Raw genomic sequence first — 26,688 nt, forward strand, 5'->3', positions numbered from 1 at the left:
GTATGTGAAGCGCAGTTTCTGTTCGTAGATTCAAGCATCATCGTCTATCCATCTAGAGTGTAAATGGATCGGAGCACTGCTTCCGTTTCCTGTTAGATTGTACCGGGGTGGGGCTAACATCGATCGCCACCCTAGCGTGCGCCCCACAGTTTCCACCCATGCTCTCAGACGCGCAGCAGCCACGGAGACTTCAACCACGTAGCAAAGTACTCTTTCTCCCTCAAATAACGATGATGCCTTTGTAAATCTCAAAGGTTTACCTTGTCCTTGGCCACGCATTTGCTAAGTTGAATCGCGTAGCACGTGTAATAACATTTCCCGTTTCCTTTAAAGCCGCGCTTCTGAAAGAGTAGCAGCAAAGAGTTTTACAGAATATTTTCTTCTAACTTCATATTGACTGACACGTAAAAAATTCCAAAATTCCTCCTGCTCCTTCTTAAAATGTATAAAATGTATATTTAAAGTAAAATTACATTTGGCGCATAGTATCACAGTTAATTGTACATGACAATAATATTATCAAATAAATGCATATGTAGCAAGTAAATTAAAATACATGATCTTCGTGATAAAGTTGAGGAGACTGGTCGATGTAGAACGTTTGCTGAGTAAAGTTAGTTTCACGCATCGTTAAACTGTCACTCGATTTAGATCAATCAGAGATAGAACGAACTTTAACTCCGGTCGCTGCAGCTCACGCCAGCTACATTTCTTCCGTAATAACATGTCCGGCGTTTGTTTCGTGAATGAAATTCTGCGCCATACTTGCGGACGTTTATAATGGAGCTTTTATCGATTGTCGGCTGAAGAGCCAGACGGTGTCGGAAGTTTGATGCTCCACCGCTTATGGAAAAGTGGCAACAACCTCGATAGGTACAGTGCGCATTTATCAGATCATCCTGACTTCTTCCACGATGCACATCAACATTTATTCATCGCGCCGCATTAATGCAGAAATACGCATCTACTCGCGTATTTGATATCAAAGCAATGTTCTTTGCATTTTCGATATATCGTGATTTCAAACACGTAGATACTCGAAACGCACATTCTCCGCCGATAAATAATTGCATCTTATCGAGCGGCTATCAAAGCTCTGTCGCTCTGTCGTAGTCAACATATTACTCGGATGGAAATCTTCACGCCGTGTCGTGTGTGTTCCTCGCGTTCGCTCGCAGGTCCAGATTAGGCTCGTAATTTTGCCTTCGCGATGGTTCTAGCTGGAGTAGGTAAGCGGTGCGAACACTGCCCGATAAATACGTCGCCCATACTTACGTTCGCCGTAATAAAGTGGGTGCTATCGCCGTGGTATGCTTCGTTGACCGGTAACACCGTCTAGGAGGCCGAGACTGTCCAGTATGCTGATCGTGTCCGGTGTACGTACACATGTACACACGTACACACGTGCATGCGTGTACACGTGCGCGCGGACGGGATCTTCATTCAATATTTAACCGGCGATGCTCTCGAGCGAGACGAGGAGAGCCCAAAGGTCCTCCTCCCTGTACGTTGCATCTCCGCCCGTGATTTACGTTCGCGTCCGGGGCGCTCCTCTGTCCTTTCCTATAGCGTAATCCGCTCCGCTTCTGGGCGGCGACGGGACGCCGACAGTATAAATTATCTCGTGGACTAATTAACATTGTTGCCGATATCGCGCGCGAACGGTTGCGCGCGGCAATCGCGCGAAGATACGAAGATTAATCGCGCGCCTTTCGCGCACGATTCGGTGCGGCCCGTGTCAAAGATGCTCCTCTCAAAGATGCGTTCCGCTTCGCGCTCGGGGATGCTTTCGCGCGCGACCGAGCGCACCTGGAATCGCACATCACGCCACTCCAAGATAGGCATTGATTTATCGTACGCGCGTGCAATGGGGATTATTTATTATTTCGCGTGCGTCCTGGCGGCACGTTCGTCTAATATCGCGATCGTAATTGATGATTATATCATATCGCGATGGAATGCACCTTCTAGTTTTGCATATCTAAGTTGTTGTGCGCGGATTCTCTGCAATGTGGCAGAATAATAGATGTCTTGACGTTTGAATGATAGGTAGGTTGCACATGCATTCATGTTTTATTGCGAGAAATTGACGTATCGTTGTATTTTAAAACAAACAGATAATAATAATATCTGTTTAATAAAAATAATAATAATCGTAATAAAAGAAAAATTATGAAAAATTAACATTATATAGTACAACAGGTAAAATAAAAGGAGCAAGCGATGAAAAAATGGCAATAGATCAAAGAAGAATGCGCTAATGTAGCAAAATAATGTGTAGATACAGACTGTTCATTAAACGTCCAGACACACACACACATCCATATATGACCAATCACCGGATTTTTCTCAATTTCCTTTATATTCTTTCCACGTGGCGTTAATGAACTGTACGTGATCGCGCCGGACGCTACATCGCCAATCAGGGGTTAAGTGCTTCTCGTAGGAGCGTATTTCGTAATGTTCACGATGACATGATATTTCATTGTGCGGCTGAGTGTGTGCCAGTTGCGTAATTATCCTCATCCACGTCCGTACATACTCCTCCTTATGACGTTGCGCAGTAATCGTATGTAGCCACTGCAGCATGGCCATTTATATGGCATTTATATGCTGACGATCGGCGACTTCTCGTTACCGGGACTACCGTAGACTACGAACGATCAGCGCGCAAATCGCGCAACCACGGTTGGACGATACGCGCACGTGTCATACGGATATACATACGTGCATCCCTCGTCCATAGCTTATCGCGTTACGCCGTCCGTTCAGTCGCGGTAGCCTGTGCAGGACGTAAAGCCAGGCGCGCACCCGATTTCACGATATCAAAAAAAAAGAAGAAAATGAATTATAACGTACACGACATATGCACGGTCGGGATATGCGCAGAGAAAAGAGTAATTATTATTGGTTACCGGGGTGGTTAACACGGATCGTTGATCGACTCATTTAATCGGCCAGCCGGCCAGCGTCCGGTTGTTCCGAGTCTCTCTAATAGGTTCGGATCTCATTGTAATAAAGTATCTAACGGTCGCGCCACGGGAAACGAGAGCAGAATTTACGAGGGAGGAAAAAGCACCGGTTCGCCGCCGGTTAATAATTTGATTAAGGTACTAATCGCGCTCTCGATCGAGCCTCAAAAGCGAGAAATCAAGGGGGAATGGGAATCAAGAGAAAGAGAGAGAAAGGATAACCGCTGGCTGGCGGTTTGTCGTTTTAGTCGTTTTGTGTGCCGCAGTGAACAGCTTCGGCATTGCGCTCTGTTCTCTGCTCTGCCCTCGATATACTCCTCGTGCGCGCGCGCGCGCAAGTGCACTTTTCCGCTCGATGCGACGCGCGAGGAAAGGCCACAGACACTCGAGGAACTTTCCCTCTTGATGGTACAGGAACGGCTGGCAAACGGGGAAGACATGCGCGCGCCGAATGAGAGCTGCTACGAAGGATTAGCCCGACTCGCTCCCACGCCTCATCTCACTATCGCATCATCGTGGAGATTCAATCTCTCGTCGGTCCCTCGACGGGGTCCTCCTTCCCTCCGCGGGGAAACGATACAAAACCAGCTCCGGCCGCTGTCGATCTCCGGCTCGCGTGGCTATTTTTGCCCATTGCAAAAACATGCGAACATCCGCTAGTCTAAGATTTACTCAGGGACGGATACCCGTCCGTAACTTTCGCGCGTTTGCATGGAAGGTTGAAGTCGAGATTGCGCAGAATATAGACAGTGATGATTCCTTTCTGGATGTCAAAACTGCTGCGTGTCACTCAAAACCGCAAAAATCATCAATCAAATATTTCTAAAAAGTAATTGATAGGAGTAGTAGAAGAATAAATGGATTCGCGATTTCATTTGGTTTTCATGAATGGTTTTTGGGACATTAGAAACGTTGAGCGAACATTCAAAGTAACGACGGTGCAGTAGTACATTGTCAATGTCTCTCATTTCTTCTGAAAGGTATGCATTCCTTGAATACATACTTGTTTTTTGCCAGCACTTTTTATACGATTTTTCTATTCCCACGTGCTTGAAATTGCCTGTAGAGGAATAGAGTAAATGAGAAGGCTCCTCACAATATAAAATCGCAATAAGAAGATAAAAGTCTATTGAGATCTAAGACCTTGTGAGCATATAAACACATGATAATACCTCCATATCAGTGTAAACCAGTGTAAATATGTTATTGCGAGAGAGGAAGAGAGAAAGAGAGAGAATGTTACCTGAGCTGTTAAAGATATCTCTAGAACGCTTGCTGTTAATATGTATATATTATATTTTTCGAGATGATGTTTAATCAATTGTTATAGTTACGTTTGAGTCGTAATTGATCCTTTTTTTCTCATTACTTTCACAAAGGATCCGCGGATTTCATGCCATCTCTTATCCCGTATCACGCCAATGCGAGCTGAGAAGTAGCTGGAGCACTCCGCGTTCGCGCGCGCGAGTGCGGAACTCGCGCGATGACTCACGTCTTCGGGAGCGGCGCATCGCCGTATTTCAGAGAGCCGGAAACCGAGGGACCGCGACGCATTATGAAATCGGAGATATTACGGGAGGAAGTTGTATTCCCGGCGGTATTATGGGCGCACGCTCCGCAGAGCCGCGGCGTAAAATGTCATCGTTATGCGCGGCTTCGGGGTTGATATTAGCCGACGGCGGCGTTGTCGTCGTCGATGTTTACTGCGAGCCTATTGTTTTATACGCCGCGACGTAACTGACCGGACAGTTGCGTCGCCGTTATAGTTGTGCCTGGCCTGACCCTGCTACCTAACAGAGCGATCTAACCTATTACGAAAGTGATCGAGTGACCGCAACGGTCACCGGTATCCCCTTCATCTCGCCCTCGAGCTGGCTTGACTTTTCTAGCCCGCGCAGCATTCGCGACTCTTTTTTCCCCATCAATTATGTAAATCAATCAGTCGTAAATTGATCAGCAACGCGGGCTTATTGTAGGAGAGCTTCCGCTTCCTGATCTATCAATTCGCTAGATTTATGATGATACAGAAGCACGATAGAAGTAGCGACGATGGAGAACTCGTGCAATTAACGAACCCATAAACTTAAGTGCTTCTAATACTTCCCGAAGGTAATATACATCATGAATTGAATTTATTGCCGTTTCAGGTGATACCGGCGGATCGCCGGCCGCCGGAGAAGGAAGAGACATGGACCCTGGCTGCCGACCAGCAAGATCCGTGCGTCTGCTTCGACGATACCGTCGATTCCAAAACAAAGGAGTCGCAGGACTTCGAGAAGATGCAGTTGAAATCTGCAGAGGTCTCCGCGGATGTAGCTGACACTGTGGATGCGAGCAGTAACTTGCCGCGCAGCCAGGAGACCAGGAAGAGCAAGACGAAGAAAGTGAAAAACTACTTGCGAAAGTGCAAGGGCGCGTTGTCGAAAGGTGACGAGAGCGTCACGGAGAAGAAACGCCAGGAGAACTGCACCTCGTGGTACTTGGAGGATGTCTCGACCTGCACGAGTCATCAAGAGGCTCGCGACGAGCCTGCTGAGAAATACACGGAATTCCCCGAAGGGAGATTTGAGAACTCGGTCCGCGAACTCGTCGAAAACCCTTCAACGGAAACGCTCGAAGGGAATCAAGTCTCATGCAGCGAGAACCTTGAGAGCACTCCGGACGTGGCTCTCGCCAGGCTACTGGAGGAAGATCGTCGAGCTGATCTTAGCAGAAGCAGAACCTCCCTATACGAGGATGCAAGAACCACGAGTCCGGAACCCCAGCCTAGCCCAGAGAAGAAGACCCCGACGAAGGAATCGAAGTTCCACGATGAAGAGACGAAGAACGTGACGGTCTCGCTTGAAACGTTGACGACGGGTGATACGAACCTGGATAAGTGCGATTCGAACGACACATTGATTGCGGAAGCTCCAGAAGCAGCAGAAACTGCTTCGACGGAATTGACGATTATCACAGCAGAGGAAAGCAAGTCGAAGGAGCTAATTGATGCAGCTGATGAGGAGGCAACTTTACCGGTTCCTGCATTCTGCGCAGTGAGTTTTATTCACAAACTTCAGTACATAAAATTTATGATTAAATAGAAAGTGTCATAAAAATTCATGTTAGTGGATTAGTATTTTTGCAGTTTTTGATTAAAAAAATGATTATCATTATATGCGAAAATGTCAATTTATATTTTGAGAGTTTTGCAAACTTTGAATTTTACAAATGAGAAGCTGTGCACATATATTAAATATGTTAATACATACAATGTCCATTTGAATATACAAACCGCAAGCAACAGTTACCGCGCATGCGGCAGTAAAACAAATTGCAACACGTATACTGCGTACAAAGCAAGGCTTCCTCGTTCGTAATTTATGTTCCCGTTCTTAACGGCGCTACTAACAATGATTAGAACATATTTTCCACGGATAGGAAGAAATACAGCGTGCCTGCGTTTTCCTTCGCGTTGATTTACAGCACTTTATTTTTCGTTATTTGATTTATAATGATGATCCTTCTCTCTCAAGCAAGCGGTCTCATCGGATACAATTCCGGATTCACCGCGCAATTGATCGGATAAAATATAACAACGTATAAATCTTCTGTAAAATACTAATATTAATATTAATTAATATTAATTAACAGAAGCTCATTGTTTTGATTTAGAACAAAATTTATTCCGAATTTCTGTTTTTTTGTTATATTCTTTTTTAATTTCGTCTTTACTATCGGCACGCAACTATGTAACTCGCGTGACGTAAAATCGTGTAATTTTATCGTTAGAATTTTTGTATGTCAAATAATTGCGAAATGTGTCTACCCAGATGTCCGTTCAGATAATATTGCGTGAGAAGCAGTTCGCGTGCTAAATAACGAAGGAAGTTGCTGGCAAGTGAAAATCGGGATAGATAGAAGCGTCATTATAAATAAATATGCATATATCGATTGTGCTGGCCAATCGCGTGACACCGACTTTATTCGGCCGACCGAGTCGTGCATGCGGCGAAATGGAATTTTAGCATGGGTGTAATGCGCAGGATTTGTCTCCTTTATCGATCGTGTCTCACCGATGACAATTCGCGCGAAGAGACATGACTCGACGAATATATTGGACACGGAGCGTTGCTTCGCTTATGACATCCTGATTGAAAGTTTAAGCATCTCAACTTTCTCTGCACGACCTCGTCCAGAGACATGCCCCTCTCGCGCCACTTGACTTATTCGCATTTATGTACATCCCATGGAACTAAAGTCACTTGTCTTATCCGCATTGATGCAGTTCGCATGCAATGTTCAGTCGTTCATTCCCATCAGTATAATTCACGAGAAATGAAATCAATCCGCTGAATCTATATTGGATACAGATCCTCTCTCTCTCTCTCTCTCTCTTGAAATGAGTAGTTCTTTGTAGTATTTTTATTCCAATTTAATAGAACGTTATTCAGTGTGAGAGAGGTGATTGTAAAAGGCGATTAAGAGTTCAAGTGACAAGAGGCTAATAATGAACCACCGTAGACTGAAAACGCGCTGCGCGAACGAAGTAATCCGATTAAATAACGATATCGTCACATTAAACAATGTAATGTCGCAGCGATGACGTTGCTCGATTTTTGCCGGAAAGATCGCGAGAGCAGGAAGCGCCCGCAGACTCTCTCACCTAGATACCTACATAGTGCCATCTTGGATGTAACAGTTCGATTCCGCGCGGCTGCACGGGTTAGCTTAGGTTCGTCGAGGTACTTGTTAGGGCGGACCCGGTGAGTCGGAGGTGTGTATGGGAATTGCGGGTCGTGCTCATTAATTATATCGGACGTGATCTATCTGGATCACGGCTGGTTGCGCGGTCGCCAGAGAGTCACCATGTGTATTCCAACGCGGGCGTCGTGCATCGACGGCCACGCCGCTCTTCACCGGGATTTCTAGAGAGGCAGAACCGTAGCGGATCCGACTAGCACCCTCGATCAATCTACCTTTTAGTCCCCGGAATGTCATTCGAGGCTCCTAATAATATTTCCGCTTGCATTTTGTTTCCCCCTTTCCCCTTCTCTGTATTGGGTCATTAAGTATGAAACTTTACAAATAGAACATAAACTTTTGCATTTTTTGGCACGTGGACATGATTTATTTTCAATCGAAGTATGCGCCCATGTTATCTACACACTTCTGCCATTTTAGTGGTAGTTGGTCTATGCCTCTACTATAGAAGCCAGGAGTACGGGAATCGATGAAGTCGCGGAAGGCTGTTTCGACTGCCTGTTGAGAATTGAAGAATTTTCCCACCGAGAAGTTGTCCAAATTCCGGAAGAAGTGATAGTCGGTAGGTGATAGATCTGGTGAATATGGTGGATGACGGAGAGTTTCCAATTCCAACTCCTGTAGCTTTGCCACGGTCAGTCATGCAGTGTGCGGTCAAGCATTATCATGTAACAGGATTGCATTGACCGATTGACCAATTTCGGTTGTTAATAGCAAGTTGTTGCATCATTTCGTCCAGTTGCTTGCAATAACTTCACCGTTATCGATGTACGAGGTTTCATAAAGTTGTAGTAGATAACACCTGCCTGGACACCAAACAGTCACCATAAGCTTCTTCTGTGTAATGTTGGGTTTCGCTGATGTCTCGGTGGTTCATCAGCGTTCAGCCACTGATGTGAGCGTTTACGATTGTCGTAGAGTATCCACTTTTCATCGCAGGTCACAATTCGATTCAAAAAAGATTCATTTTTGTGACAGGAAAGCAAAGAAAGGGAAGTCTCTAGACGTTGCGCCTGCTGCGCATCGGTCAATTCGTGCGGGACCATTTGTCCAACTTCTTTATCTTACCAATTGCAGCTAAATGAACCAATATGTGGGGGTATGGAAACATTGAAATCGATGCCAATTCACGTGTACTTGAGATGATCGGACTCTACTACGCTCTCAAGTGATCATTATCCACCTTCGTCTTTGGTCTTCCACATGGCTCATTAGCGAGGCTGAAATCTCCATCTCTGAAGTTTTTGAACCAATTGCCCACCGTTGCTTTAGTAGTTGAACCTTCACCAAATACAGCGTTGATATTACGAGCTGTCTCCGACACTGTGGTTCCACGGCGGAACTCATATTCATAAATCACACGAATTTTGGACTTTTCCATAGTTCTATAAAAAAGAATCCACCAATAAAAACTAATGAAGATATTTGAACAAACAAATATGACATTTGAAGAGCGAACATACATCTATCACACTAACCTAACCTGATACTGACGTCTGGCGCCAAATTTGAGATAACAAATGTTGAAGATGGCGCTTTTACATTTGTAAAGTTTCATATTTAATGACCCAATAGTTTGCCAAATTTCTGTCCTGACTTCATATAATTAGTTGAGTCAATTACGCGCTTTTTCAAGAAAACGCGTTGCATTGAAGAATTGAAAAACTTATGGATTTATGCAAATATTGTGATGTGGAAAGAAACGCGTTTGCATCATTTTATTCCAGCACATTTAACGAAGATTTGGTGAATTGCACGAGTTAGAAGTGGACAGATTAAAGTAAAATATGAAAGTTTTCATGTCATGAATTAATAAAAATGAAAATATAGTGTTATCAATATTGGCAAGTATCAGCGGGACATTAAAAACAGCTTTCCTCATAACTTGACCATCGATCATCTGTCCATGAACGTTATTGGAACTGTGAATATCGTTAGTTTGCATACTCATGCTGTTTTCTAAATAATGTATTTTCTGAATAAGAGAACGAAAAATGTGTTTTGTTAATCCCGCTTCTGGTGCTTTTCAGTCACCTACTTACGAATAAAAAATAACACGTATCATCCCTTATATTAGAAATTTTTCCATTAAAAAACCCAGGATAACAAGATAATAAGATAAGTTGTAATTATTGCTATGCTATACATAAAGTTGTAATGTGTAAGATTAGATCATAATAAGCCTTTTTAAGGTGTAACGTAGCGAGAACTTAGAATGGTTAGAAAAATCACAGTTTACGATTTTATGTGCACTTGAGAGAATTTTAGCAAAGTGTCTAATAAATAACGGGTTAATGATAATAATGTTCACCATGTGCAAAACGTCGGTTCTCTTCCATTTCTACGGTAATTGAGCCGAACTCTGAGAGGATAAGTGGCTATCACCGTTGATGGCTCAAAACATCCGTTACAGACTGAGGACGTAAATTCTCATTCTCGCGTGGATATCAATCTCACATAGGTGTCTAATAATCTCAACATCGAGCAAGAATTAAAAAAATTACTACACGTAACAAGTACAGCAATAATAATAAATTAACGATATCCTTTCAGCGCAAGAACTTCAAATGCAAATAATATCTCAATGTACCTGAGCTTAAGTTTAATCATGGGTTACTGATAAACCGAAGATTTTTACTTCGCATTTTTACTTCGATAAAAGAACTTTAGCGTAACTAACAGAATCACAATTTCACCGTGACGTTACACTTCGCGCGCATTCGAAATCGATCGATCGATCGACCGACGTTCGACTACAATCTAGAGTAATCAGTAATCATCTACATATAGCGGAACCCGGTTCTACCAGCGGGCGAGCTAACGCACCTCGGAAAGACGCGGAAGTCCCATGGGTGCGTGCGAGTTCATTCCACTTGTCTTTAAACGAGCGACGGCGAGGTCTCGAGGCAGTGTGTAGCGGAGCTCCGCGTTAAGCGAGGTGGTTGCGTTTACACCAGCATTAGCTTGTGCGCGCGTTGCGTTCACCGCGCTCGCGAGTTCCGGCGCGGCGTGCACGCACTCTCGCATTCACGCACGCACGCATGCACGCACATTACAGGGTGGCGTAAATCTGGCTGGTCGGCTGGTGCCGATCGTCGCTGAAACGCTACCCGATCATCAGTCGTGAAAGTGTAGCCACGGAAAATGATTACCCGCGTGCCGCCGCGCCAGTTGTGCTCTCTCTCTTTCTCTCTCTTTTTCACTGCACACACCCGCTTTCTTCTCTCTTTTTGCCGGTTCCTCGTTCTGTTCCTCTCTGCGTCTCCGCCGCCTGTTTCGTCCCGTTTTCCTGGCGTGAGAGTCTCTCCCTTGAGACACGCACTTATACGGAGTGTCTCGAAATTTACGGTACATCCTAACGAGACAGCTGCTGAGCTCTTTTGCAGAATGAAAATTTGTTTGAAAACTGAACATTTTTGACAAAAGATATATTATTGTTATTTTGATCTGAATCTTCAATGTTGAATGTCATGATGAGTAAACTTGATAGAAAATAAGGTTTTGTTATCTGGTAATATATCTATGGCGCTCAATTGGCTCAAAATTGTTCAACTTTTAAGAGCCCGTAGCTGGAGAAAGCGCAATTAATATATTGACATTGAGAAAACTATAATTCTTTTTATTTCATGTAGTGTCACGTGCACGTTGTTAATATGTGCACTGGTATTCTCAGGACATCCCGTATATCTATGCCCCATTACCTTCATGTCGGATTATAGATTAAGCCGCACCTCTAGAATAGACGCGCGGGAAACGATAAGCGGAGAATACGCGGCGCGGGATTTATTGTAATTGGCGGTAATGACGGTTTTATGCTGCCGCCACCGCCACCACCACCACCACCACTATCACCACCACCACCACAACCATCACCATCGTCCACTGTGCTTTCTTCGGCTGCGTGCTTCATCAATATGTGCGGTCGTAAGTTGTCGAGGAAGCCGATTTGCGAACGCATGCGTTCACACTCATGGGTATTTGTGTTCAGAGACAGAACATTGCCTCTCTCGATACACTGTAATCATTTCGGATTACGGCTTTTTTATATTATAATTCTGGATCGTGACTTCTCGAGTGCGTCGTCAATTATATTTACGATGTCCTTCGGTCAATTTATCGGGGAGGGGGATTAAGATATCGAGAACGTTCGTAATTTACCACAATTGCGAAAGAACCATCGTGATTTCTTCTCGACGTCCTTTATTGCATCACGAAATACATTTTTAAAAGATTCTCCTGCGTTTCGAAAGCGTACTGTAATAATCTAACAACTTTTTATGCGATCTCATCAAATGAAAGGTAATACAAGTCCGATGTAGGTTTATTGGGTCCTCCAGTCTTCATCGCTTTCTTCGGCGATCTGGTATAGGGTTTGTGTTGTTATTGCGAAAATGGATCGTTCTCTCTGAAGAAGAAGGAGGAGGAGAAGGAAGCAACCGCAGCACGTACTCCTGCAGTACCTCTTTCCCCTAATTTATTTCCTCGATGAGATATGTCTCTCCGAGACATCTTTACCAAATAATCAATGCAATTTGTAGAGGAAGGCATCATCCCTACTGCAAGATACTGCGCGATTCATCTGGCACAAAGGCTGAAAATCCTCTTGCCGCTTTTTTCCCTCCGAGATGTACCGAGATCAGGCTCGACCGAGTTTCTCTCTAGCTTCTTTATTTCGGCGTCTCGGAGGAGTAAGGTCGAATAAACGATTGTTCTCTTATTGAACGTAACTGGTACTCTAGCGCGCAGGCGAAGATCATCGGTGCTTGCCAGTGCTGCGATCGGATCGCGGCGCGCGATTCTCTCGAGAGCGACAGGCCGACCTGAGATTATTCCGCGTGACTTCCGATCGGTATATAGTTTAGCGGACCATTCTTTCTCCCGGGGACTTTCGCCGGAGCGTGTCGGAGAGCGCGGACAACAATGTCTTCCTGACGATCGCAACCCGAGGCGCCGACGATAATAAAGGTGTCAACGTTCCGCGACCCCGACATATATGCTATCGGGACCCGATGTCGACCCGATTTCCGGGTTATGCTCTTGCGTACCCAAAGGGTCGTTCGCTTTGTAATTGTAGAATCATGTCGCAACGAGCAAACGAACAATCGACGAGCTTGCTAGAAACGAAAAACGCGACGATTGGCTGAGACCGTTTCTCACGATGAGAAGATGAAGGACAGGAAGATTGCAATACCAATAAATGAAATGTCATCCCAATTAATGGATAAATAATCGTAATGAAAGCTCTCATGCACGCAATTCGAAAGAACATTAGTTGTAGGATAAAATATTTCGATATACATTGAACATTCGTATTTCATAGAAGAACTCCGTGTATCGGGTTTAGAAACTTTCTCGATACGACTGAAATTTCTAGCAGTAAATCTTCGCGCGATAAGGGAGAGATAAATTAAATGGAATAATTCCGCTAATGTCTATGCTTATTCTCTCGGTTAAACTTAACCGACTGACCTCTCGATCGGCATTCACACGGAGTTATTAGCCTCTCGTTTCCTATAATACAATCATATTAACGGTAATCGTCCAAATATAATTTCCTTGGTGTGTGTCTGTGGTAACACGTTTGCGTGTACTCTTCCTTCTTACTCAGTAGAAGCGTCATCAAACAACTGAATGAATAAATTCTAAAATATTTCTCTCTGTTACTCGTGCAAAACTTGTACGCAGACCTTCCTGGAGTTTTACGGATGCATATGATTGATCGATCGCAAAATTGAATCGGAATCGGGAGAACAGGGCGATTAGAAGCACCTTCTCCACTTCTCACCAGTTGGCGAGCTTAGGCCCATTTTTAGGGCCATTGTTTTACTACTGTCGCTTAACTTTAACTATAGTTTAACTTACTCTTCTTCTCTTTCTAACTACCTGCCTTAGAAAGAGACGAAGAGTGAATTAAACTACGGTTAAAGTTAAGCGACATTGGTAGAAACGGGCCTTAGTTGCATAAGACGTCCTTGCAGTCGCGGCAGTTACGTTTTTGCGCGATTTGCGCGGCCACGCGAAGAGAACGAAAGTCCGACGAACTTTCTCGAAACGACGTCGAGCTGCGTGTGGTGCTCTCGTCATTAATATTCCCCGACTTGTGCGGAACAGCAACACCCGATACCCACCATTTTAAACATATTCGATTACAATCCTCTCGCTACAGTACCCGACTACCGTTAAATATATGTTTTACATCGTGTTTGCCGCGGCTCGAGTCGAATCAAGAAGCAGCGTGCGTTACGTGTTTCACATCGTGTTCAACCGCCATGCCGGTCGAAGTGGCTGGTTCGGGATCGACTTTCAAGGTTGCAGGCTTTTCCTGTTCTCGGGGTTAGAGACGCGAGGCGGCGGACAACTAATAACCAATTAAATTTCGCGGTCTACTGGCCGTTTTCGTATTCATGATACGCGCTAAAGCGACGCTGCGGCTTACCGCACGCGTCCGTACCGCGAGCATCACAATTGATTCCGCTTGGCCGACTGTCTTTTCTTTCCGATTAACCGAGAATAGTCGCGAATGGTATCTTGTCCATTGATGTGCGCTTTTCAATCTTTAATTCACGAAAAATCCATTAGCTCGGACCATCCTTCGTAGAGTTTCTTCTGAAATCGGTTTTGCTTATAAAAATCGAGAGCAGCATATAGATAAAATTTCTATTTATATTAACAACTATTCCCTACTTTCATGAAACATAAACATATATGATACAAGTCTTTTCAAACGTGTTGTTTTCGAAGAATTGATTTTAGACGTACGAGTATGTAGGCTTCTTTCCTCCCAATCCATCATACATTCATCATATATTCATCGCACAACTTTAAAAGGAGAACGTGTCCCTCGTTCTCCGGACGTTTCTTGCGCGACGGCACGATCCATCGATTTCCGGACGTCGTGGTCCCAGGCGGGATCGAAAGCGCATCAGTTCGCCCGTTAGCGCCCCTGCTCTGACAGATGAGAATCGACCGGGACGTGTTCAGCGAGAGAAAGTGATTTGACAGCGGACGCCTCTCGTCGCGCCCGCGCGCGAGTGGATCTCTCGTGATAGTCGTGATACGGCGATATCTTTCATGCCGCATCCGATCTCGCGTATGCCGTATCGCCGTCGCCGTTGCCGCATGTCACCGTCGCGCGTCCCGAGCGGGTCACGTTTCCGGTAATTAATGGCTCACGTCATCGCCGAGGTCGGGGCGTACGGTTACATCTGTCGGATTGTTCATTGCGGACCTTCAATATCACAGACTCACGAATAGCCTGAAGAAAATTGCTCAAGAGAGAGGGAAGAGAGAGAGAGGTCTCTCGCACGTGAACATTTTCCGCGTGAGAAACACTCCGAAGGCGAAGAAGATTGGAAAATTAGACTCGCGACAACTAATACAGCAAATCAATGCATTTTGTCAAATTATTTTATTAAGTAACTTGAATCTTTTCTTGTATATGTGTGTATATTATATTTTATTACATTATTTTATTTATTAAATTTTTTCCTTTTGCTGAATAATAGCTTGACTTATATTTATGCCGCTTTATATACGTAACTACAGATTTATACAAATCAATGACAGACTCGACTCCAGACGTTGCACAATTTTTTTCTTAATTTCCCAAGTCTTTCCTCGATTGGTCGGATAAAATCGACACAATATCACCACGACTTAGATCTCCATAAACAGTCGTATGTTCAAACGTGTTCCAGCGAGATTCCAATTTGCGCGAGCAGTCCGCCGCATACCTCCGATAAAAGCGACGCAGTCTTTTGCGAAATGTCGATTGCGCCATTGGCGCTATCTCCCCCGGCATCGCTTTCCCACCGAGATTCGAATACCGTGGTGGACAAGTGGCTGTGCCGTCTCGCGTCTGATGTGGGTGCATTATATCGAGCCGCATCGCAGCCGCGCTGGAGTGCATAAACATCGAGGTTTAGCGAGGGCATACACGAGAAACAAGGGGCAGGGGAGGACGAGGAGAGCGACGTACGGTGTAACCATTATACGTGCGCCTGATCGCCCACGTATTTCCGCCCTCATGGTGCGTGCGGACGGACGGGCGACCATAACGCCGCGATCGGCGGAGTGCTGAGTGCCGGGCACGAGACTTGTCTTTTCGGAGAAACATCGCCGCCGATCGAGGGTTTCACGTGGGATCTGGATGCTCGAGAGCAAAACCGGATGTGGCGGGTACGTGCGACGCGTGCACGCAAAAAATTCGACCGCATCGTGACTGCATGTGCCCGCAGTGCTCTGGATAGCATTCTTCATTTAAATTCATGTAGAGTTTACCCAAACGGAATTTTTTCTGGAGCTCTTTCGCCGGAATAACTAATGCCTAAGATATCAAGCAACCGCCGAGAAAATTGCATGAGAATTTTCTAGACAATTTAACAGCAACAAATGGTATTATTTTATGCGACAGCGCTTGTATCAAAAGTTCACGATCGATTATGAAAAATTAATGGCATTTTCTTTAAAATATGTAAATAAAATAAAGAAAACTCATATATATATATATATCACGCGCTGCACGATACCCCGACATGTACTGTCCCAGGGGGTGTGCCGATCATAATAGGTCGACACGAGTCGGTTCGTCAGTACCAATATTTGGTCACCCGAAATTTATGGGAAAAGGGTAGACCGGCGTTGCATAAAGGGCTTATTAGGGGAAGCGTGCTCCTCCTGCAGGGAATCGTAGGGGAGGAAACGGTTACGCGCAGTGTCTGTGTCCGTATATAAATTAACCACGATTCACGTGCCGGCGGTTTTAATCGTCTACCTTATGGGCACACGTTTCTTATTAATGTATTTACTCGCGTGAATAGACAAACTGTGATTTACTGTCGTGTATTCACGTGCTCGAGTGCTAATGCGAAGTGGTCTACCGTGAGGAAGGAGCTAAACGGTTGTTCTCAGAGAAGGAAACACGAGTTACACACAGAATGGATAATCACAGAAAATTTTGTTGAATTCTACATAAACATAATGTATAAAACATTTGCTTGCACAAAAAATTCCACATGAAATATCTAAGAATCTTTTTAATTCATAAATTATTTAAGAAAAATAATGATAATTTGATTACTCTTATTGATACGCATAAGTAGTAAATAATTTGGAATATAATATATTTTTGACAGTTTTAAGCAATTTAAAATTCGGAATATACAGGGTGAGGCACCTAAAAACAGGCCACCTGAATATCTCAGCTGTTATTGGTGATAGAAAAAAGTGTGTCGGACCAAACTTGCATGGTTTCGAGGGACACATAATTTGATCTAAATAGTTTTTTATTAGGACGCGTAGAGGTCATATGAAGGTCAACTTCGTTTTTTTAAATGGTATGATGTTTTTTTTACGTACCATCTAGTAGAGCGTTTGAAGATGCGCACATTGATCTACGGGTCAAAATCATTCAAGATCACTGAAGGCCAACTGCAAGGGAAAATAATTTACTTTATATTGCCTAGAGTTCTCTGCTATTAAAAATACTGTAAACTCAGAAATGAAAAAGTTCTAGCCTTAGAAATTTTTTCTTTTTCCGCGAAGTTCTGAGTTGTTGTTATCATTATTTTTTATATTGCCTAGAGTTCTCTGTTATTGAAAATACCGTAAACTCAGAAATGAAAAAGTTCTCGAGTTTAAAATTTTTTTCTTCTCAGAGGAGTTCTGAGTTGATGATATCATTTTTTATATTGCCTAGAGTTCTCTGCTATTGAAAATATCGTAAACTCAGAAATGAAAAAGTTCTAGCACTTCGAAATTTTAGCCTTCAGTGACCTTGAATGATTTTGACCCGTAGATCAATGTGCGCATCTTCAAACGCTCTACTAGATGGTACGTAAAAAAACATATCATACCATTTAAAAAAACGAAGTTGACCTTCATATGACCTAATAAAAAACTATTTAGAACAAATTATGTGTTCCTCGAAACCATGCAAGTTTTATCTGACACATTTTTTTCTATCACCAATAACAGCCGAGATATTCAGGTGGCCTGTTTTAGGTGCCTCACCCTGTATTATATTTGATAATCACTAAATAAAATCAATAAATTCAAAGTGTATGTTCCCTTTTTGTGATACATCGCGGTGAGAGAAAAGGAGCTAAAGATTAATGATTTTGTTAAGGTGCATTTCGTTGCACTATATAGCTTACTATAGAAGCAACGCAAAGGAAGGGGATATTCATCCCCTGTCTCTCGTATGCACTTGATCCACCGCAAAGGTGTTCCGCTCGTGAAATTGGAATTGCACCTTTGTGTCGGGGTGGATCTTGATTAGCCTCCTTTGTTTAGTAGTCTTGTACAATCGCACCACTACGCGTGAGCTTTTCGCGCATTTGCATCTTGATTTGCATTTTAATCGGTTGAATTTCATTTCACAGTGGCTGCAATGTTACGTGGAATTTCGGATAAAAGCATATGAAAGATCGCTATCTATACAAAATCATAATTGATTAAATACAAACTTAAATAAAGATTATATAAAAGAATTTTTATAACAAAAATTTAGGAAAAGAATTAAAAAGTTTTGAATAATTTAATGTGAATAGAAATTAAGTGAATTATCATACGTGAGTGATAAATATTTATCAATTTTTAAAGTTAAATAATTTCACATTTTTATGTATCTTACATATTTGAAATATGACCATTTAAAATTGCAAAATATGACACTCTTCGAGAACGAAAAAAAGAATTGAAAAATGCAACATTAAATCGAAACAAACGTATTAATTATGTTCAAAATTATAATATGTATAATAGATAATACGTTAGCAAACAGATTTCTAGAAATTCTGTCAAAATGTATAACTAATGCGACGATTGTATTAAAGTTTGATGTAGTTAGGCATATCTAGTTTACGAAAGGGTCTACGACTATTCTCTCTAGAATATTGATCATGTCTCTCCTGGGGTTCCCCATTACATTACGCGCGTTGAATTCCAAATTAACCGAGTTGCATGTCACATTCGTCTCACGCGCACGCTTATAGCGCATTTACTTGTTTAATCAGCTTCCGAACTTCCCACGTTTTGTGTTACTCATTCTCGATTATCTGCAGAAGAGGGTTTCTTACTCATGCACACGTGTTTCGGATCAATCAAAAGCTTAATATTGAGTGATGAGAAAATACTTTAAGGGGGCATATACGTTTGTCGGTTTCAAAAAATTGATTTTTTTTTCTTTCCATTTTTCGACAGTTTGAACCTTCAAGAATGTTGTCCTAAAACCGTTTTTTGAAATTCGAATAAGTAAAGAAGTTACAACGCGTTTTGTCGGGCAGTGCACAGGCGTGCGCCTGCCGTTTCTGAAGCGGCGCGCAGGTAGAAGGGTCGGACCCTCATGCAACGGTTTCTTTTGTCCCTTTACAATAAAACTTACTTTTGAGATTGAAGTATAGGTATTTTCTAATAGATGATGATGCTGTAAGCAGTGCTCTAAGCTGTTTTCAAGCCGATTATTCATTTAGTTGGCGTCGGTTGCGTGATACGGACGATTCTCGTTGTTTGTGAAGTACATGTCACGATGAAATAGGTGTAAAAGTTCTCGAGAGTCACAGGGAGTGAACAAATTTCGAAAAAGTTTTACGCGCAAGCGAAAAATGCCGCCCAAAAGGTGGCAAACGGTGTATCCAAGCGGACGTCCGAGCACAGCATGCGATGCGGGAGGCCCGAATAAGCCGTCGCCTCGCTAAAAACCAACAAATTGAGGCAAACCTTGTGCAGGAGGATTCCCTGTATGGCCCAGGAATTGACGATGACGTGTAAGTTGAATAAATTTAGTTTTACAATAGAGTAAACTTGTTCCAAAACTTTAAACGCGTTTTTCTCAAAACCATGTTTTTAAAGTCGGTTACAATGATAACTTGAAGACGGATTAACCGATCTGCCTTTTTTTTGATTGAAAGCTTATAAAAATTGCTTGTCGTTGTCGTATCGGATTTTTAAAATTCCAATTCTTTCTATTTTTTTAAACAAACAAAACTGAAATTTTGTGCCGAAAATCGACACTCTAACTTTAAAGGTCCGCCATTTTGTTGAAAATTCGAATTTTAAAAATCGGATACGATAACGACAAGGAAATTTACTCTTCTTTAAGATGCCGTTTGAATTTTGTGTTTCAGATGAACAGGCACGGAGATATTGTAACCGCGGAATGACGAATCGCGTGCACGGTTAACTACACGACGGTGGAAGGGGGGGGGGGGATTTTGTAACACTATTATTTCAATAAAATTTGTATAAGAAGTACAAAAGGTGTACTTTATTATGCAACAAGTCCCATTTTTATAGTTTGTGTCTTGGCTCTGCAAAAAATTCATGAAAAATGCCTTTTTTGGGGGGCTCCAAACGTATATGCCCCCTTAAGAGAAATGTCACAGAATGTTACTTGTATTGTACATTATTTTACATTTTATATTTATCTTACATTTTATATTATCGCAAAATTAAAACCTCCCTCATCTCGATATTGCAAATCAAAAATTATCCTTGCTTCGCAGTCGTTGTAGATTTTCTATATTCAGGAATTCCAATATTTGATGGATTTTATAAAAATGACACGCGTGTGTCACGAAATATTAACAAATGGTCGGCGCTGGAGTGGAGAGGATATGGAAAGGCAGCTCTCGACGATATTTTCTCGATTGTGTCCATCGATCGCGGTCGGGCAGCGCCGGACGACTGTTTTCCCGAATGCGGATGTCGCGATGCAGTGTCTGCTAATTATCGAAAAATAGTCGAACGCCCATTAATTAAACAGCCATACGAGTACGCAGGAAGGGGTGCAACGGGGAGAAACCTATCGGAAACGAAGTACGGCCGCGCGCCGTTACACAATACACCAGAAGCGACCGCGATATCCATCAATGCTACGCTCCGTTCGAAGCCGCGATAATGCAACGGACCACCGTTGCGAGCCGTTAGAGAGAGAAAGAGAGAGATTCGCGCAGGAGAGGCTAACAGCTGGGAAGAGAAACAGACGGAGGAGGAGGAGGACGCGGGAGAGGCACGCGGCGTGGAAACGGGCATTAATCAATCTGCGCACGTGGAAAGCCGCGGTTCAGCGGGACGTTGCGGTGCTGCACTTGGCTTAATAAAGTTGCAAACCGTTTCCGCGCGCGCGTGCACGCCGTGATTAGACGCGTGACACGCGTTACGTTATCCGCGCGCATATCTAAGCGGACGGTTTTTGCGCTCGTTTGAAAAGCTCTACCACATGTCCATCCATCACACACGTTCTCGTTGTTGTAACGTTCTCTCGCGAGCGTACGTACATAAACGCTTCTCGAATTTCCCGTGCGTTCACTAATTAAAAGCTCGGTCCGCCACGATAGCGTCACAATAACGGGCGAGAAATACGGCTCGTAATCACTCCTCGAACGGGAATTGAAAAGAATTCTTCGTAGAAACGATCAATTACGCGATCATGACATGTCACGCAGAATTGTTTGTGATTTCAGATTTTATTCTGATTTCTTTCCAATTTCTGTCTCGCACAGTGATACGAAGAATGCGTTGATACATTGAGCGCGTTTCACCTTCGTGACATGATTGCTTGCATTGTGCAATACTCGTTGCAGTCGAATTGCTCGAGGACATCGTCCGAGGTGCATCAACCGCGTTGAAGTCTACATTTTGACGTGTATATTAATCATTGTCGGACAGGACGGAAAATCATGATCTCACGGAGACAAGACACGTGAAACTCGCACTGTAATTATACTGGACGCGTTACCTACCGAGAACTTCCGACGAGTTTGCATTCGGCTAATCGGCTGTGTTGAGACAGCTTTAATTATATAACGCGAATATTATCATAATCTGCATTTATCTCGATGTCAAGTAGTTTATTAGCTCTCCGCGATTCGTTGGAACGAGTAGGTACACGAATAGTATCATTCGCAAGTGTTTTATTTAAATACAAAATTAATCAGCAATTAATTAATCGGAAACGTGCAAAAAAGTAACTAAACGTTTGCATACCTAGCCACATAATGTAATATCTTGCCGCAATATACCTTGCTGCAACGCGCGCTCGCGCGACGAGAGATTAGTCGCTGGCGCGGGTCGCGGCGACGGGTCACGGCTGCTGCGGCACCCTGTATATAGGACGGTGACGTCACCGCGGGTTACCTACGAGAGCAGAGTGTATATAAAATGCATCCGGTGGGTGTGTCGCTCCCATACCCTTTGTGACTCCGGCTGGCGCTAGGAGCGACGAGGCCGCTATTACAAACGCCGCCGTTTAAACGAAAGGCGGCACGAAAGGGAAGGTAATCGTGCGCGCAGCGTCGCGCGACCGGATCCCATTTTGTCAGATTTAAACACTAAACCCGTCCGGAATTCAACGCAATGCGACGAGATGCACAGTCTTGTGTACTCTCTCGCGAGATACATACAAATCGCTTATGGTTCCAACGTTTTTTCTCATAAAACATAAGCCATGCAAACGTTAAGATATTTCGCGTCTAAGAATGTTTATGTTTTTAGATAGTTTAGCGATAGAGTATTCATGTATAATTATGGTGTTAATTGTAAGTATTACTGAGAAACGTCGACGTGAATGGATCGACGTATCGACGTGATTCCGGTTTCAGCTGGAATCTCGTGCTGCACAATACCTGAAATTCCATTTAGCGTTTGCTGAAATTATACGTCGTGTGCCTGTGGCGCCTTGCGACACGTATCTTCCGTCTAAAGAAAGTTATAATCACTCGATATTCATGTAGTGGAAGGGGTCGCCAGTCCTCGCTGCGAGGATCTAATCGCGAGCGGAGGCGCTTTAATTCCCGTAATTGTACGCTTAATTTGCGTTACACGCCAAATCGCGTGACGCTGGTGAATAGAGGAACCGATCTCGGATCGGATCTCGCGTCGGCAGCGCGCAGGCACTTCCTGAAGAAGAGAAGCCGATCCTCGCCGAGGAACCGCGCCGACCGCGTGTGAGCGAGAGAAATTACTCTGGGATTAAACTTACTTTCGGACAGTTTTTGCCCACAGCTGCGCCGTCGCTGGAAATAGTGATTTATGCGACCGCCATAATCCCACTCTCTCCGTCTTTCTCTCGCCCAACGCTTTACCGTTGGTTAATTAATATCACGGCTGGTATTGTGAGCCAACAGTGACAATAGCCAGACATTCGGTCTCGTTAACGAGGTCAGAAATCGGAGTACGCAAAATGCGAGCAAGAAATTACGCCAGAACCGCCGCGGCCGGGGCGAAGAACCATCGCGTTCTCCTTTCCTCGCAAAAGCCTCGAGAACCTGAATTCATAATCGCGTTTCCCACCTTTATTTGCTCGGAAGTAATTCCAGACGGCAGGAGTCGGCATACCCGCACCTACATACCGGCATATGCCTGTACACCGGTGTATATGTGCGCTTCGAGATAAATAGGGGAAAGTCAAATAACATCGCGGAATAACGAACAGTTAATAATGGAGATGTGACAGATCGCACGAGACGCCCATTTATTAATTCCTGTCGCTCAGCTCTCTCTCTCGGCTCAGCTTGAAAAATTCAGGAAGTCACTCGCAAATCGGATTGACAACCTTGGAAACCCGTTTGCGGAAAGGAGTACCTCGCGGAGCTTAATAACAGTAATCGGACGACGCGTATCGCGACGTCGACGGGAGCACACCGATCATTTGCTTGTGGTACGATTCGCGTGAAAATTGGCGAGAGGTCACGAAACTCGAAGCGCTATTAAACAGTCTATCATAGTGCAAATCGTTTATCGAAGCAGTAATACTACTATTATTACATAGAATATGCTATACAATTTTTTTAAAGTTTGCATTTAAAATTACCATATATTTCAAATCAGAATATATGTAATTTTAAACCACAAGATTTACGATGTTCTCTGAAATGAGAAATTTTCATAGAATTCTGTAATTCCTAGCAGAATATGTTCAAATATACATTAATGATAAATAAAAATGAAACACGTGAAATTTGGTATAATAAAACGCGGAAATTAATTTATGGTATAATAAAGAGCAATAAAATGCTCTATAGAGTGGGGCAAAGGAAATACAAATTACATACGCTAAGATAATAAATTCGAGCTTGTTTGAGTTCATACAGCGAGTTAAGATACGCATGTTACATTCGGTCGTCACATGTCCGCTCTATTGCACATTAATGTGTTAAGTATGTTAATGTATTCAGTACATTCCATGAAATTATCTGCATTTTGCGTGTTGCGGTTGCCAAGACCAACGAGCTAAATTAATTACATCTGCAATCTGACGACTAGCTGCAGAGATGATCGTCCAATCTAATTTTAACGAACTTACGCGTTAACGTAATCCATACGTTGTTAATAGGAGTTTCTTACACCGTATCTCTCTCGTTGATATCACGCAAATAATTTTCTCACATTTGCATATAAGATGTTGACTTCGCTATCAGTTGCATTGTAAAAATGACGGCACGGATTTTTGCCAAATAGCCGATTAACTCGCCACGCTATATCGAATTAACCGCTAATCGAGCGAGTCACGGATAACCACCATTCGTGTTATTCAGCTGTAACACAAACGGCACTTTGCATGCGAACGAACTCGCCTCGTCCACGCTTCGACGGGGAAGTCGATTTCGTTGCACCAGCGCCACGATAATCTCCCAATTTCCTTAAATTGCGTCGCTTTCGAAATCACGCCGATTAATCGGGAATTAGGCGCGTCGAGGAGGACGATGGTTACATAACAGAAAACTCTGCAACGCCCGAGGACGTACCGTAACATACATTCAGCTGAGGAAAATGGAATCCGGAGAAAACCGTGCGATGAGCCACGCGTACTCGAGTTATCGACCGATAATGCTTATCATGCGCTCTTCTTATCCGTTGCGCTCTTATCTTCAGGCATAACTCTGCGACGAGCCTGCAGCGTGAATAAACGTGATAAACGCAGTTACAGAGCAGAGCGTCGCTCCGCATGTCTTATATCTTGATGATAGCAGGCTAAACTAGCTGAAATTAACGTAAATAAAGCGGAGTTTATCTGCATACAGCGTACAGGACAGGATATAGATATGTGCAGAATACACAAAGTATCTATGAAAAGAGAAGGAATGAGAGAGAAGGATGGAAAGGGTCAGGTTTCCATCCTCGTCGTTTCGCGACATTGCAATTTTCCGCGAGCAGGATACGCCGGCTATCTTCTCTGAAGGCGAAGGCGAAGGCGAAGGAGACCTCTCTGTTCGAAAGAAGAGAAAAGGGAGAGACTTTCACCTCGACCACACGGCCTCGCGCGCTCACGACCATCACGAGGAGATTTACTCTCATACATGAAAGAGTGGATGGATCCCTCGATGCGAACGGCGGCGGCGACGGTCAGCTCTTCAAACGAAATCGCGCGAATGGAATGAAATCCCTCCTCTTGGAGCGGCGCGGATCGGTGCGGAGTGACGCGCGGAAACGTCCCTCTCGGCGATTCGTAGGTGGAAACTTGAGTCTTGTGCTCGTACCGATCGACCACAGGAGCAACCACCTTTTGAGTGGCATGAGAGTGTACTATGTTCACCCATCCGTTCTCTATCTATCTGTCTCTTCGCATCTACTTCTCCGTTTCTCTCTCCGTGTCTCGCTTTTTCCCTTTCCATCTTTCCGGTCCTTTCCGCTTACTGCGGCGCGGCTGCTTTTATTAAACCTGAACCAACCGCTCCTGGCCGTGACGATACTGCAAATATTTGTCCGCCGATTCTACACCACTCCCGGTTGGACTGGACGCTCGGAAAGGTCGCTGCCCTTCGCAAACATCGATCATCGTGACGGAAATTAGTATGAATATGCTATATAGTATATATTTATTTATATGCTATATATATGCTTATGCTATATAGTATATATATTTGGAATCTGCTGGCTGGGAAGTTTGAAAAATTGTCTTCTTTCTTGTATCACCAAAACATGTCTTTTATATATAATACTAGTACAACACAGGCGCGCCATTTCCAGCCATTAAAATTTTTTTCTTTTCCGAGGAGTTCTGTGCTATTTATATTGTTAATTGGCATATTGCCTAGAGTTCTCGATGATTTAAAATTCGTTAAAACAATAAATGAAAAAGTTCTAGCGATTAAAATTTTTTTCTTTTCCGAGAAATTCTGTGCTATTTATATTGTTAATTGGCATATTGCCTAGAATTCTCGATGATTTAAAATTCGTTAAAACAATAAATAAAAAAGTTCTAGCCATATTATTTATTCTATACGTTGAAATAATAAGTTCACGTCTGGCAACTAACTGAATAAAGGGCACTTTGTGGCATAACCATCTGAGTGTCTTTGTCTTTCGATTAACCAGAGTTCACCGCAAAACCTCATCAGGCTGGGGGAGCGGAACGTCAAGTTAAATTACCGGTGTAATATCCACAAACACAGTTGCGACAATAACCGTGATTCGACGTCGAGGTGTGATTAGGCCTAAAACGTGACTGCCAATCGCTAGAGTATTCGGCCAACTTTCAGAAAAGACGGGACAAAAATGGCGATGATGATTAGCAATAATCGTACCGATAATCATAGTAATGCATCTCCAGTTTTGCCTTACGAAATTATGCTTGTGAGCGAATCACGACACTCGGTTGCAACAGAAAGTTCATCTTTCATTAGGATTGCATTATCATGAGAACAGTAGGTGCTTTTGTGTGGCAAGACGCCTTTGATGAAGTCGAATTACTCTTCCCTCGACGATCTCGATCGCTCTCGATGAAAATTCAACGTGGCGGAATTCACAAGCAGCACATTACAACTTTCCCTGTCAAAACGCTACCGCATCGACGAGAAAGTTAACACCATCGATGATTTTAATCGCGATATCTTTTCAATACGATTTTTATCGCGCGAACATGTTAAAAGTTTGCCCTGTACCACTTCATTTAAGTATCTCGCATCCTTGCATCGAGATTGAGACGTTATTAGTTTCTCTGATAGATAACATTGTTATGACAGAAATTGTATTC

At 43.4% G+C, this 26,688-nt stretch overlaps 1 protein-coding gene across 3 annotated transcripts in view; it reads left to right on the forward strand.

Annotated features, from left to right (window-relative positions):
- LOC105288137 overlaps positions 1–26,688 on the forward strand; it is a 292,115-nt gene that overhangs the window by 16,180 nt on the left and 249,247 nt on the right. For 2 of the 3 annotated variants that reach the window (XM_011354156.3, XM_011354157.3), the window contains exon 2: positions 5,120–6,007. In XM_011354156.3, the coding sequence (XP_011352458.2) occupies positions 5,120–6,007 (888 nt within the window). Of the gene's footprint in view, positions 1–18; positions 207–5,119; positions 6,008–26,688 lie in introns of those variants that run through there. The other variant, XM_026972322.1, reaches the window with a different exon arrangement.

The sequence above is a fragment of the Ooceraea biroi genome, chromosome 1 (assembly GCF_003672135.1).
Source record: "Ooceraea biroi isolate clonal line C1 chromosome 1, Obir_v5.4, whole genome shotgun sequence".
Classification (NCBI taxonomy): domain Eukaryota; kingdom Metazoa; phylum Arthropoda; class Insecta; order Hymenoptera; family Formicidae; genus Ooceraea; species Ooceraea biroi.